The 13,558-nt window shown below is 36.5% G+C and overlaps 1 protein-coding gene across 3 annotated transcripts in view; it reads left to right on the top strand.

Moving 5' to 3' along the window:
* Positions 1-13,558, top strand: part of ASAP1 (ArfGAP with SH3 domain, ankyrin repeat and PH domain 1) — a 143,424-nt gene that overhangs the window by 63,182 nt on the left and 66,684 nt on the right. For all 3 annotated transcript variants that reach the window (XM_058831159.1, XM_058831157.1, XM_058831158.1), the window contains one exon: positions 9,807-9,879. In XM_058831159.1, coding sequence (XP_058687142.1) covers positions 9,807-9,879 — 73 coding nt within the window. The remainder of the gene's footprint in view (positions 1-9,806; positions 9,880-13,558) is intronic.

Below are 13,558 nucleotides of genomic sequence, written 5' to 3'. Positions count from 1 at the left end.
ATGGCATTACTTTGTCCTATGTTTAAGTGTAACCTATATGTTCTAGTTGCGTATTACACAAGCATGAAAAGCTACATGGTAAGAATTAACTTTGCCCATGCACTCTTGTTACCCTGTGGTAGTAATCCTGGTTTTCATTTGCTTTCTCACATTCCTTTCTCCATTCTGAAACAGAAATTCTCTTATTTTTGAGAATGATATTGGAAGCCTGTGTTCTTTTGAAGTGACATACATCCTCATCATAAAATCACAGAATGATTTGGTGGAAGGGACCTTAAAGATGATCCAGTTCCAACTTCCTGCCCTGGACAGGGACAGCTGCCACTAAACCAGGTTGCTCAAAGCCCCATCCAGCCTGGCCTTGAAGACTTCCAGGGATGGAGCACCCATAACCTCTCTGGGCAGCCTGATCCAGTGCCTCTCCACACTCACAGTAAAGAATTTCTTCCAACATCCAAGCTAAATCTACCCTCCTTCAGTTTAAAGCTATTCCCCCTTGTTCTTATCATTCCATGCTGTTGTAAAAAGTCCCACTCCTGGTCTCTTGTAGCTCCTTTAGGTACTGGAAGGTGCTGTAAAGTCACCCCAGAGCCTTCCCTTCTCCAGGCTGAGCAGCCCCACCTCTCTGAGCCTTCATCAGTCTGCTGTTTAGATAAAACAAACCAAAGAAACACAGCAGAGTTAGTTACAATTATTTATATAAAATTATTTATATAAAATAATTATAATTATTTTATATTCATTGTGGGTGTCTAGTACAAGTGTTAGCGAAAGTGATTTAAGCTTGAGGAAGAGAAGGATAATTGGGCGTGGTCTTCTCTACCTCCACTGAACTTGAACCTTCTTCAAGTCCTGCATGTATGGGGAAGTTGTGTTCTTTGACTAACTTTTGCTTTTGATTCTGTGGAATGTGAATTATTTTTGTCTGAGTATTTTAAAGAAAATGTTGCTAGTGTAATTTAGCTGTGTTTAGGATCTTGGCTATAAATTATGTCACAAGTGTGATATTATTAAAAAAATCATAGAATATTCTCTAAGGGTGTCTGTTCTGTAATACAGTAATAAAAGAGAAACAGCATGGGGCTCTTTTTGCAAAACACAATACTAGGCTAAAAAAATTCTGTGAAGTAAGTAGCAGTTTGCTTGCAAAGTACTCATAATGTTTCCTAAAATGCTGAAAATTGCTGCCAAATTCTTCTAAGTTTCACTGTGGTTTTGAAACAATACCTTTAAAATCAGCACTGTATTCAAAGTGTCCTTGGTATGGAAGAGAAAGTTGTACATGACTTTGACAGGTCTTATACACAGTTTGGGGAATTTAAGTTACCTTTATACTGTAGGATTTCTTCTTGCAGTCTTGATTGATTGCTGTCACTTATATGCTTATACATGGGTCAGAATTTATTTTTTTTTATGCATAGCTGCTTTACAAGTGGTCATAGTGTCTGCCAGCATCCCCAAAATAAACCAAACAGAGTATAATCAAACTCAGTTATTTGCTTTAGTTTTGATATCTCTTCTTATTTCATTTTTTTTATTTGTATGTTGAGGAAGCAGATTTTATTCTGGTATTAAGTTGTATATAGAATTATTCTGGTAAATAAACATATCTGTAATTAAATCATATGTATTACACACATATCTATGGCTAGATTTTCTTCAGCCTATATAGCTTTTAGAGGTCTGTAGGTTTTCTGTACCACAATGAAGATGAGATGTACATCTTCATTTTCTACTGTACATTTATGCTATTTTTGAATGTTGATTAAAAGGCAGTGTAGAAGAAAATAGAAGCTTTTAGATGAGGCTTTTATTAAAATACTGGACTTGACTATCCTGATTATTGTTTCCTTTTCTATAATTTTCCCACTTAATTATATTTGTCCAGAGAATGTATTAAAGAACATGACATGGAAATTAAAACATGAATGCTTCACATCTAAATTATGCTCATGTGACTATTTTATTTTTTTAAGGGAAGGGTCTCCAGTCCGCTCATTTATGCATTTTGTAAAGCTCTAGTCAGCCTAAGCAGAGTTAGAATTAGCCATATTTTGTCCCAGCAGTTGCGCTAGTGTGTTTATCCAGAAACTGGGGTAAGAAATAAGTAAAGTTGTGCTGCAGTGCCATTTAAAATGGGAAGATTGTTTCACTGGTTTTGCCATTCTAGGTTTCTATTCAGCTTTACTACTGCTGAGTTAAGATGTGTGGTTGTATATTATGAATGATAGCTGTTCCAGCAGTTGTAGCTAGCTCAAGGTGTGTTATTGCCAGTGTAAAGATAAGAATATTTCACTGAGTAGTTGTGGATGCCCCGTTGTGTCCAGAGGAGCTGTGGATGCCCTGTCCCTGAAAGGTTTCAATGCTAGGTTGGATGGGGCTTTGAGCAACCTGATCTAGTGAAAAGTGTCCCTTTCCATGGAGCATTGGAACTAGATGATGTTTTCCAATCCAAACCGATCTCTGATTCTCTGGTATTTATCACCAAGATTAGTTTCTACCCAGCAAAGCCAGTTTAGAGCCTGTGGGGGAAACTGTCATGGATGGTTTCAAGTGTTGTCACTAATTGTGGGCGTTTCAGCATCTCCTACACAACAAAAATTAGAAAATAAATCAGATAAGTGTCATCAACATTCCTGGAAACAAATCTCTTAGCTTGTTTTTCAGATGTGCACAAGATAAGTAAGTTAAACTCAGAAGTGTTGATGTAACTCATCTTAGAACTTAAAGGAAGAAACTGCCCAAAATACTGTTAATCTTTCCCAGGTGTGTCAGAGTGCTCAAAATTCAACATCCACACCATGCTTGTTAGAATAAATGTGATGTTAACTTCATTTTATGCAGAAGTGATCATACATAGTGATTCGTGTCTGTATTCTTGCTCTTGCAGGAAAGGCTGCTGGGTAGGAGTCTGGTTGCAAAGAAGGATCCAGTTGTCAAGCAAATTACAATTAGCAAAACTGAACTTTTACAAGCAATATCTACTGTGCTTCCATTTGAGTAATACTTGGAGAATAATTAAGTGGTTAACATTTTTGCAGCTCTTTCAAGAGCCCACACAAATGAGATGGCTCATCTGTTGTGACCTTTATAGCACTGGAGGTTGGTGATTTTTGTCACATATGTGGAGTTTGGAGAGGATGTTGCATTGCATCAGACCACATAGCTCAGAGCAGATGTGAAGGAAGTTCAACTGATGGGGCCTATGTTAAATTTTGACATTACCTGAAAAAGTACTTTTGGGAAAAATGTATTTACTCAGTTTGATCACTGAATGTTTTTTTCATTAGGTTATGCTTAGAACACTTAAAGCTTGAAATTTTCAGAGAAAAGACAAGGTTTTAAAAATAATGTTATTTTAATTGGTCATCTTTTGAGTGCAGCTGGTAAATGGTGGTATATGAAATGATGCTTGCATCAGTCACTACAATCATAAGTGCTTGTTATGTGTTGTTTTGGTTTGCTTCCTCTCATGGGGAAACCCTTTGGGGTTTTCATAAGTAATTCAGGACAAGTTCAAGCTGGACCTTTCTATATGCACCTTTTACACAAAGAGATTGTCTCTAGAAAATTCTTAACAGTTTAACACCTCTATTTTTTGTCATGTCAACATGTGATGAGAACAGCAATTGGAAACAATTTTCATTCTGGTGACTGGCAGGATCAGTATAAATTGAGTGGAGAGGGAAGGGCAGGAGGGATAGTTTGAGTCACTTCTGTGTGCTCAGAATTAAATGGGTTTGGAAGTGTGCTCATTTCTTAATGAGTGAGCTACAGAAGACCAACAGTTGATGCTAATCTTCTCTTTTGGTTTTATTTCACTGTGGCAATTATAGGGGTTTTTGTTGTCGCAATTTCAGTGGCATGCAATAACTTTTACTAGCTGTCTACTCTGTGTTTATTGTATATCCAATAAAGTCTGGATTTTATGGTGAGGAAGGCTGATACTGCTGCTCAACAGCCATAACTTTGTAAGGTGCTATTGCTCTACTTTATTCCATGGGTCCTGTAACTGGGATTTGAGCAGAGGGCAAGCATGTTTTATAATGTAGCCAACAGTAACTTCTGTGCCAGGGTTAGAGTAGTATGTAAATTGGTAAGTGACAGATTTGCTACTTTCACTCTCTTGAAGCCAATAAATCATTCATGTATGTTCCATGAAATAATTATTCATGTGTCTGACAATACAGGCACATGACTACCAAGCATTCATTACACCCATTTGTGTGTATAACCTCAAATATTATTATATTTCACACGGATTACTTTTTTAATATAAGAAAATAATTTCTTAAAATACATGGAGGAAGGGGTTTTTGTGATGAGTACATAGGTTGTGCATGCTCTTATTGCCTTCAAGGATCTTTCATGGGTTTGTCTTGTGCAAAATATTGCAATGGTTTAAAACATTTCTTCTCTGGTATATAATTTTTGAGGGCAGGTTCTGGTAGTGCTAGGATATGGAATCTTTTAGTACAAACCTCCTACAAATGGTGTGAATTTCTAAACTTCCTCTGGTATAAACATGACTGGTTTGTTCCAATTGGAAAATGCATCTCCTTTGGATAATAATCCACTTGGGGATTGATAATATCCAAAAATATATACTGACATATTAATGTGATCATCAATGTCTTGAGCAGCTTTTTTTTTGTTATGGTAAGGCTGAAACAGAAATTAGTGGGGTTTTTTTACCCCTCTTCAAATTGTAAAGGTTTGCGAGGCACATAAAATGTATTTGATGTTCTAATACTCTAGTGAGCTCAGTGGGCAGTAGCATCCTTTGTGCAAATGTGTGCCTCTGGGTTGGTGCTGGTTTCTAGAAAAGCTAAATTTGTGTGCAAAGCACTTTTGTGATTGGTTTCTGGAAGTAGTGTTGTGTTAATCTAGAAAGAAAGGTTTATGTGGTTTTTAAACCGTGATTTTCATGTATATTAGCAATAAGTATCTCAAATATTCATAAGTATGGTTATAGTATGTAGCCTTTTGTGCGCAAACACATCAGCACAAATATAGAATCACAGAATGGTTTGGGTTGGAAGGGACCTTAAAATTAATCTAGTTCCAACCTCCCTGCCATGGGCAGGGACACTTGCTAATACACTCTAATATAAGTATTTATACACACACATGCCCATAAATATATGCATACCTGTACAGAAGAAAAAGACACAAGGTTTTAAAGATGCAGTTAGTGGTTTAATCTGAATGTGAACCTTCCAGTTTTTACTGCCTCAGAGACAGATGGCGAACCAGAATCTACCACTTTCCACATTGCACTGTTGTATAATTTTTAGTTTAAAATTTAGAGGCTATTAACACAGAGCATGGTCCCAAAATAGAAATACCTTTCAGTGAGAAGAGATCAGGCTCTTGAGGGTTGAGGAGAGGCAAAAGCAGTGTCTGTCAGTGTGAATAGCAGTGGAAAATGTGCAGCAGAGAGGACTGGCGTGGTTTAGGGAATGTCAGCATATACCTCTTCTGACCTGGCCTTGATCTGTATGCTGTGGTAGGCTGGTAAAAGTGCATGTGCAGCTACCCAGTGATCTGCATCAATTAAATGATCCATTGAGAGAACTCACCTTGTCTCCAGCCCAAAATTAATTTGGTTTTACATCCTCAGATGAACAAGTTTTCCATTCATATCAATAGCTACCTGTAAATGTACATCTTAGGAGGGAGGAGGTACCTTCTCTGAATGTGAAATGGTAGCTGTAAGTACAAATGTCTGTCAGTGTGTACTGCACTGAGGGAAGGTGAGCTAGATCCATGGTGCTCAAAAGGATTCATGGGTCTGTTGGCACCACAGCAGCCCCTGAGCTGGGTCACTGTGTGGCCAACATGAGTGCTCTGGGGTGGGGGAGCAGAGATTCCACTTTGTTCAGCACTGCAGATTTGAACCAGGCTGGTGGTTTGAAATGGCAGGCTAGGTTCAAAGCAGCCATATTTTAGCAGAAAGGAGAAATTATATCTGGTGCAACTGTGTGGGGAATTTCACACTGATTAGTTAGAAGAGCTGATGTTGCATGATCAGGAGATTTTCTTCTTGAGCATAAGCTTCAATATAAGTGAATGCAGCAACCTGAAGCCTCAATAAAGAATCTGAATAGAGAATCTGCTGAGAATGGAGCAAGGAGCTTTCCTTGCTTCTTTTTATTTAAGCAGGTTAAATATCATGGGTGCTTTGTGTTCTTTCTCTTTTTTCCATTTCAGTTCTTTTATTTTTATTTTTTTTTTTTGTGAAAACTGATTTTGCATTATTTTGAGCTTGTCTCCAAAATGACTGTTCTCAAGAATAAAGCTTTGTTCAGCTAATAAGGTAGTGAATCTGTGGTGTAGGTACCTTTAAATGATTTGTCTTTCCAAAATGCATGAGAGGGTGAGAAAATGTTCTTCAGTGGAACCTAAAAAGGCCTCCGGCAAGATGGTATCCTAGAAATGAAGAAAGAAGCATTTGCCAGGAGTGGGTAGTGATAAGGAAGAATTTTGAAGGTAGGAAGGAGTGTCACTGAATACCTAGAGATTGTCACAGAAACCCCTTGCATCTCTAAGACATTGCAATTTTCAATAATACAAATGTATGCCAGTTTTAATGGAAGATCAGATTTTTTTTGTCTTCGACAATAGGCAGTTAAAATATTTAGTATTCTAAATACTCGAAATGAAAATCTATGGATACTGCAAAAGCTTGTTTTAACCTAACTAGGGAGGCATATCTATACCTATCTATACCTGCTGAGAAGGGAATATTACTCTGGAATAATAATTGAATTGAGCATGGAGTGCTACTTACTGCCTTTGCAGCAGAGCAGCAGCTAAAAATTATCAGCAAAATACGTCTAAGAGGAATGTAATATATTTGGAAACAAATTATCTCCAGTTATATAAAATAAACAAAACAAAACCAAACAACCAAAAAACCTCAAAACCCAAAAGCACCTAAGCAACCCTAGGAAACAGGTTTTCTGTACCTGGTATGTAAGTGTGTTTTGTTTATAGTTTTGGACTACGAAGAAGTAGTTCACATAAAAATTATATTTGCAAATATAAAGATACAAAATCGGCCTGTGATGTCATTCTGACTTAGATCACTGGCTCCTTCAGGCTGTGGATGTCATCTCTGTATATTGCTTTGCTCAGTGATTCCTCTTTTAAAATAATGAATGTTCCCTTTCCTCCTGCTCTCACATTAGCAATTGCATCTAATTCAATAGCAAATCCAATTTAGAAGATTTTTCTAGTCTGCTTGTCATAGTCTTTTATATTGATAACTTGAGGAAAAAGTTTCCTGGAGTTTTTGTATTTGTTTCTTTCTCCTGAGTGTTCAATTTGCTTCAGTATTAGACCTTAGCAAAAAAGTTTTCTCTCTCAATTTTGTCAATATTAACCATTTTCTTTCTTTCAAAATACTGGTTTCAAATTCTTACCCTGTGTTCAAACTCTCAGTAGACAAGTGAGTCATTATTTTTTTATGGTCATTGAAGATGGAGAAAACTTCAGAGGAAATGTATGATAGCAACTGCCTGACATAGGAGGCAGGCAGAAGCAAAAGCTTTTGACAGCATTTGCAGAGGAATCAAAGAGAAGCACTTGCTGTGCACTGTCTTGGAAAGGAACACAGAGTTCCCAATATTTTAGTACATTTAAAAATGGTAACTTTTCCTGGCAAGATATAAATCAAGTCAAACCCACTGTTTTAGTGGGGAGCAAAAGAAGTAATGATGTTTGCAATTCTTAATGTTTTAATCCATTGTTCTGCTGTAAATGGGAAAAAAAACCCAGAGATAAATAGCCTCAGAAGGCATTTTTACAGCTTTTGTGGTTCCAAACGTTCTAGTTTTAGCTGCCACAGGAGTGATTGTATGATTTGAGAAAATGGTTGTTTCCACTTAAGGAACAGAAACATTCCATTTTATTTTGCTACAGATTATCATGTATTGTTCAGCTATAACATTTTTCATGGTTAAGATTGGGCTACTAATTCATTATATATGAATAGGTTTCTCTGTATGTATTCCTACTGTAAGTGCTCATGGACAGGAACACTCAGTGTTTGGAGCTTTCTGATGAGCAGTACCCTCACGTTTAACTGTCTGTAGTGCTTAACACTGTAGTTGATCTGGATCTCCTGATGTGGTTTTCTGGAGCTTCTTAATGCCCAGTGGAATATTCTTCAATTATAGAATCATACAAGGAAAACTAAATATCATCTAGTTCCTACCCCCTGCCACAAGCAGAGTCACCTTCCAGTAGACCAGGTTGCTCAAAGCCTCATCCAGCCTGGCCTTGAACACTTCCAGGAATGGAGTATCCACAACTTCTCTGGGTAATCTGTGCCAGTGCCTCACCACCCTCACAGTAAAGAATCATTGCCTAACACCTAATTTCAACCTACTCTCAAGTTTCAAGCCAGTCTTCCTTCTGCTATCACTCTATGCCTTGGTAAAACCTTCCTCTCCAGCTGTCTTGCAGACCCCATTTTTCAGGTATTGGAAGGTGCTACAAGGTTTTCTAAGGCTTTCACTGTCAAAATCATCTCAGTTTTGACAATGACAGCTCTGCTTACTGTGTGTTTTCACTCAGTGTTGCTGGTGATGTCCCTCTGTGAGGAAGCAGGAGTAGCTGACATTGTCCCTTTTTCTGCCAGTCTTCAGATCCCCCCCAGTTTGAACTTTTTGGACAACAGGGCTGTGCAAGGCTCTCTGCAGCATAAATTGTGTGGTTGTTACGAGCTCCCATGCTCAGTTGGGCTGCTGTCCTGACAATGGTTCTGAGTACAAATTCTCCAATCTCTCATGACTTGAAAGTGAATGTATTATGGCAAACACTGCCAGCTTCATTAAAACTTGGAATTATTGATCTAACATTACCTAGGTGATAGGAAATCACCTGTGATCTCAATAGGAAAAAAGTATAGCAAACTATTAAAAAATTTCTATATATGATTAGAAATCTAATCCTCAATTCATCATTATGTAATAATTTCATAATAATCAATTATATAAAATATAGCATATATACTGTTATTAAATATATTAATAATTAGTAATATTTCTCAAAATAAATCTTTTTGCTGAACCAATTTGGGGAGAGGCCGCTTAAATTTGCTTTCTGGAGGGACTCCATTCAGAGGTTTTCTCCCAGATTTGTCCTAAACCAGGATACATTTTATACTGAATTTTGGAACTATTGCAGAAATTCAAAATTCTTAAAGATAAAATCTCGAAAATGAATATTTCATTATTATTACTACTATTATCATTCCTTCAGTCACATTATGTTGCACAAAATCAGATATTATTCCTTTATTTTGATTTTCTACTTTTCATCTGCTGTACTTTTGGAGTTATGTTGTAGAATTTGGTGCAATGGGTTAGTGTGATTTTCTATGTCTATAAACACTGTTGCTGTGGGAGAACCACAGATGTTAATAAGCAATTTAGTTGTAGTAGAAACTCTAGGGCTAGTGTAGAAGCATCTGCTATTTCTTGTTTAGGGTTTTTTTTCCAAAATATAATGCAGTTTGAATATATGCTTTGTCCTTTGCAGAACTAAAATAGTGTTTTTCATCTAGCACTGTCAGTACTGTTCTACTCTGTTGTCAGAGCATTTTCAGTTCAATTCTTTAATTCATCTTGAAGGGCTTGAATGACCCCAGACCTTCCCACAGGCTGAATCGTTTGTACCTGCAGCTTTTTCCAGCCTGTGAAACTACTTATTTTGTGTGTTTCTTTTTAGTTTTTAAGGTATATTCTGGCAATCAATTAAGTAAATATTTAAAGTTTGTTTACTTCTTGCTGTTGTAGGCATTGGATCAAGACAGAACTGCACTACAGAAGGTGAAAAAATCTGTGAAAGCAATATATAGTTCGGGGCAAGGTAAGACTTTTTTTTTAGTTACACATGAGAGCCAAAGCATTTAACTTCAAGTTTGAAACAGGTTTCATCCTTTTGAAATCTACAGCATAAGAAATGCTTATCTGCTTAGCAGTGTTTGGACTTAATTTTTTTTTTTTTAATTGTGATTATACATCAGACTATTGTGGTCTCCAGTTCTTTTACCCTCATATTCCTTCTCAATGGCCTCTAGGAGAATCTCATGGGTAAATTTTCTTTCTGTCATAATATTTCAAGCATTTGCCTTCAACAAGAACAATGACACAAATGTGTTCTCAACTGAATTTTTAGAAAGCACTTATAAGTGAAATAAGTTTTAGAACTTGTTTAAAAGTTTAAAAAGTAAATAAATATAAAGAAATACATGTTTTAGTTTTGTCAACATGTGCTCTCCCTTCACGTGTTTCTCTTCATACCTAAAATCAAAATTATGTATTTCCCTTCTTACCTGAAATAGTATAGATACGTAATTGTTTTGCTTCCTTGAATACACTGTTGATGTTTTACTGGAACTATAGTAGTTACTTTGATGGGAGGTTATTTGGTTAGAATATGAATTGATAATCAATTTGAGTGCAGTAACAAACGGTGATTAAACACATGAGTATACAAATTTTGTTTTAAAAGTGCTATAACTCTAATGCTTCTATCTCTGTTTCTCTTAAGTTCTAAAAACTGCACCGAAGGCAGATAGGGTAACAGAGCTGTGCAATTTCCAATACTCTTCTGGCTGTAAATACAGGATTTTAGAAAATCCCAGTTCAAATTTCCTAACAATTATAATCAGTTTAGCAAATATTTTCCATATACAGAGCTACTTTTGAGTGCTCATAGTTTCTGTGTTTATGGAAGTGTCTTGGATTTTTAATATCTTGTAGATTCTTAACTATTCTCATTTGCCAATCACTGATGTTGGTTTGCTAGCACCATGCTGTAATTTCAGTTGTTGATAAATGTTTTCCCAATAGACTGTGAAGCCTGATATAAAGTGAGAATAGTATTTGGTGCAAGTGTATTTAGCTTTATGCTTTTAGAAGTATTCAGATGCTCCAATAAGCTTTTCTATTTGAGAGCACTTACTTAAAAAGAGTTTTGAAAACTGAGTTTCAAAAGTGATGGAAAGTGTAGAACATGGTAAAGGTGTTCTGCATTTTTTGAAACATATAAATAACTATCATTTGAGTCTTGTGATAAAAATAATATTAAGGGCTGTAAGGAAGGCAGTACTATATGATGAATTAGTTGCATTGAAAGCAGTAGAAGGTGAGTTAATGCTTTTGATTGGGTGCTCTGCACTTAAAAAGGAGCCAAGATGGGTAGCTGGTTTTTAACTTTTTTTTTACATTTTTAAATTATTTTTTAAAACAAGCCTTTTTTCGAAGGTACAAGTTAGTAGGAATTCTTTTGGCTCGAGAAAGCCTTATGCATAATCCTCTGGCTCCCTCTTCAGAATGCTGCTGTCATAGGCTCTGGTACAATAAAAAGCTGTGTGCAGGAGTCAGTTCATGCAGTGATTGATAAACTGGGGTTCGTAAAACCAAAAAACATGTTATACATGTGAAACCTTGTAACAATAAATGTGAGGTGAATCAAAACTCAAGATTATTTAGCTTCCTTGTACAAGAAAAATTACTGAACCAACTATTTCCTTGTGCTCAGTGATGAAAATGGATTTTGTTGATATTTAAGTAAGACATACCAGAAACAGCTGTAAAATGAATTGGGGTTTATCAGTTCAAGAAAGTATTATGTGGCCAGTTTTGTATTTCAAAAGAAAGGCTCTAATTACATTTTGAGAACCCAAAATTGGAATTTTGTTTTACAAACTTAATAGTTTGCTGGATGTTAAAACTGTATTTAATTTACTACAGTAGGAGAAGGTTTTTTAGTACTCCTGTGTTTCATAATCTCCTTTGAGAACTCCAGCTGAACTGGTGAGAAGGAGTTATTCAGGGACAATAGAAATTCTTTTTCCAGATCAGTAATCAAATTCATACTTTACCAAACGCCATAGCTAGTTGTGGTATTGGGTTGTTGGGGTTTTTTATTTGTTTCTTTGTGAGCTTTGTTTTGGGTTGATTTTTTTTGTTGTTGTTGTTGTTTGGTTTTTGGTTTTTGTTTTGTTTTTGTTTTGGGGGGATTTGTTTTGTTTGGGTTGAGTGTTTTTTGGCATTTGGTTGCGGTTTTTTGTGGGGGGGTTGGTTTTTTGGGGTTTTTTTTTGGTTGGTTTGGTTTGGGTCCTTTGTTTACTTTTTTTTTTTTTTCCCCCTGAGTAACAATTGAATTGTGACAGTGACACAATGCAGTGTCTCATACAAAATTCTTCAAGAAGGCTGAACCCTGTGGTGTGTTGTTTGTTCCTCTCCAGTGCTGAATTCTGAACCACAAGAGTTCCTGATCTGTTACAAAGAGCTTTAACATCACCCAAATACTTTTTGCTCTTCCTGAACTTCCCTCACTCGTTTGTCATATTTACATTTAGAGCTGTGGAAATGAAAACATACCAACACAAGAGTATAGAAAACCCTTAGAAATATCCCTTCCCTATTTTATTTTCTGGAAGTGTTGCATGGGAAAGGACTGTTTATGAAATCCAGTGAGACATACAAATGGACACCTCTTTCTCACCACTTCCTCCCTGTCTGGCTTGCTGTTTACTTCTGGCATGATCGATTGTATCTGTAACTAGGAACCCATCTTATGCCAAGGATGCTTGAACTTAATGGAGAATCTGTTCTGACTTCCTTTCCTGTAAAATTTGGATTGAATTGTAACAGCAGTAGATTGCAGAAATATTTTTGCTGTAGGTTTTTCAATAGCTCTTTTTCATTACTTCCCTGGGATAACTCCCAAATATAATCAAAAGAATTTACCCAGTGGAGAAATAAAAACATAAAATCCATACAAGACCAAAGGTGCTGAGATGGATCAGCAGTCCACATGATCTCCCACAGAGTTCAACAGCAGATGCTCGAGGAAGTAGAAAAACTGTTAAAAGACGGAGTGTATTTTAAGCATCTTGTTTAGCACTTTCTCAGCTCATACTGACATGAAGGCCAGGAACTACCTTGAGTCAGAAATTATATAGTTATGTTTGGTACTTCTTAATGGACTTCTGCAACTTATTTTGTCCAAGGAATTTGAATAAATGCAAGTCTTTATCATTCCCAATCTTGAATCAATCTAGGTCAATTCTCCTGTGCAAAGTTTCCCAGTGCATGTTCATGTTCTTCAGATCATAAGTCACCTGAGGAGAAGACTGTTACTGCCCATGTATCACAGCACTCACCAAAATCACTCATCTTGATAGGAAACTGAGGGAGCTGGGCTTGAAAGTTTGTAAGAGGCTTTGAAGTGCCAAAGCTTACAAGAGTAGAGCCAGAGGAGTTTTTGGTGGATGTATTCATTTTTCTGTGGACCATTTTCTCTCTTGAAATAGGTTTGAGTTGCTTCAGTTATTACTCACAGTATCTCTCTTCTGAACTCAGCAGCTCTAGGGGGTTTTTTTGGTTGTTTTTTGTAGAAACTGTCACATTTAATCATCCTCACTTTCTCTCTCCAAAATGGCAGCATAGACTTCCTTTTTTAAAATAGGAAAGCGAAAGAGTGAATTTTGGGCAACAGGGACAGGAACTGCACACAATATTAAGAGTATAAGCCC

Source organism: Poecile atricapillus, chromosome 2 (genome assembly GCF_030490865.1).
Source record: "Poecile atricapillus isolate bPoeAtr1 chromosome 2, bPoeAtr1.hap1, whole genome shotgun sequence".
Taxonomy (NCBI): Eukaryota; Metazoa; Chordata; class Aves; order Passeriformes; family Paridae; genus Poecile; species Poecile atricapillus.
This window is presented reverse-complemented; position numbering and strand designations above follow the sequence as displayed.